Raw genomic sequence first — 677 nt, 5'->3', positions numbered from 1 at the left:
TTATCCTTTCTGAATGGTGTCGGTCATGTTCACACCTTGGATAATGTTCTTTCTATCATTTTCTCATAAAGTACAGTAATCACTTCTAGTGATTTCTTAAGTGGATAAGAGTGGATATTTGATATTCAATAGTAAACAAAGTTCAGCTTTCATACAGATGGAGCAGTATACCCCTTTTTTTCCAAATCTGTGAAAGTCTGAAGCACTCCTATCTAGGTTATCAGAATGTCCTTTACAATTTCATGTTATTAAAATACTTTGTTTTGTTTTAGTGTCGAGGATGCGTGAATACAAGATTGTGGTGTTGGGGTCAGGAGGTGTTGGAAAATCTGCACTTACAGTTCAGTTTGTGCAGGGCATCTTTGTCGAGAAATATGATCCCACGATAGAGGATTCATATCGTAAGCAAGTGGAAGTGGATGGCCAGCAGTGTATGCTTGAAATCCTTGATACTGCTGGAACTGTAAGTATAAACATTGTTAATTTCCTTCAGATAGGAAATAGCCATGACAAGTGAATAAATTAGAATGAACATTTTTCTTAGATTTTCTAATTATGCTGGTATGATAAAAGTAGTTGTTTCTCAGATAGATATAGATTTTGGTTGCTTCATCCTTTTCTATGTATTCTAAATAAAGTATTTTAATGTTAGCTTTTTTCAAGCCTTTTTGGTTTTG

At 34.3% G+C, this 677-nt stretch overlaps 1 protein-coding gene across 1 annotated transcript in view; it reads left to right on the top strand.

The window, feature by feature from the left end:
• The window catches only part of LOC119587148 (ras-related protein Rap1-like), a gene marked incomplete in the record, with an annotated part of 2,651 nt that overhangs the window by 267 nt on the left and 1,707 nt on the right, over positions 1 to 677 (top strand). Inside the window, 1 exon segment of the mRNA XM_037935904.1 lies at positions 273 to 463. Coding sequence (XP_037791832.1) covers positions 273 to 463 — 191 coding nt within the window.

Source organism: Penaeus monodon, chromosome 22 (genome assembly GCF_015228065.2).
Source record: "Penaeus monodon isolate SGIC_2016 chromosome 22, NSTDA_Pmon_1, whole genome shotgun sequence".
NCBI lineage: Eukaryota > Metazoa > Arthropoda > Malacostraca > Decapoda > Penaeidae > Penaeus > Penaeus monodon.
This window is presented reverse-complemented; position numbering and strand designations above follow the sequence as displayed.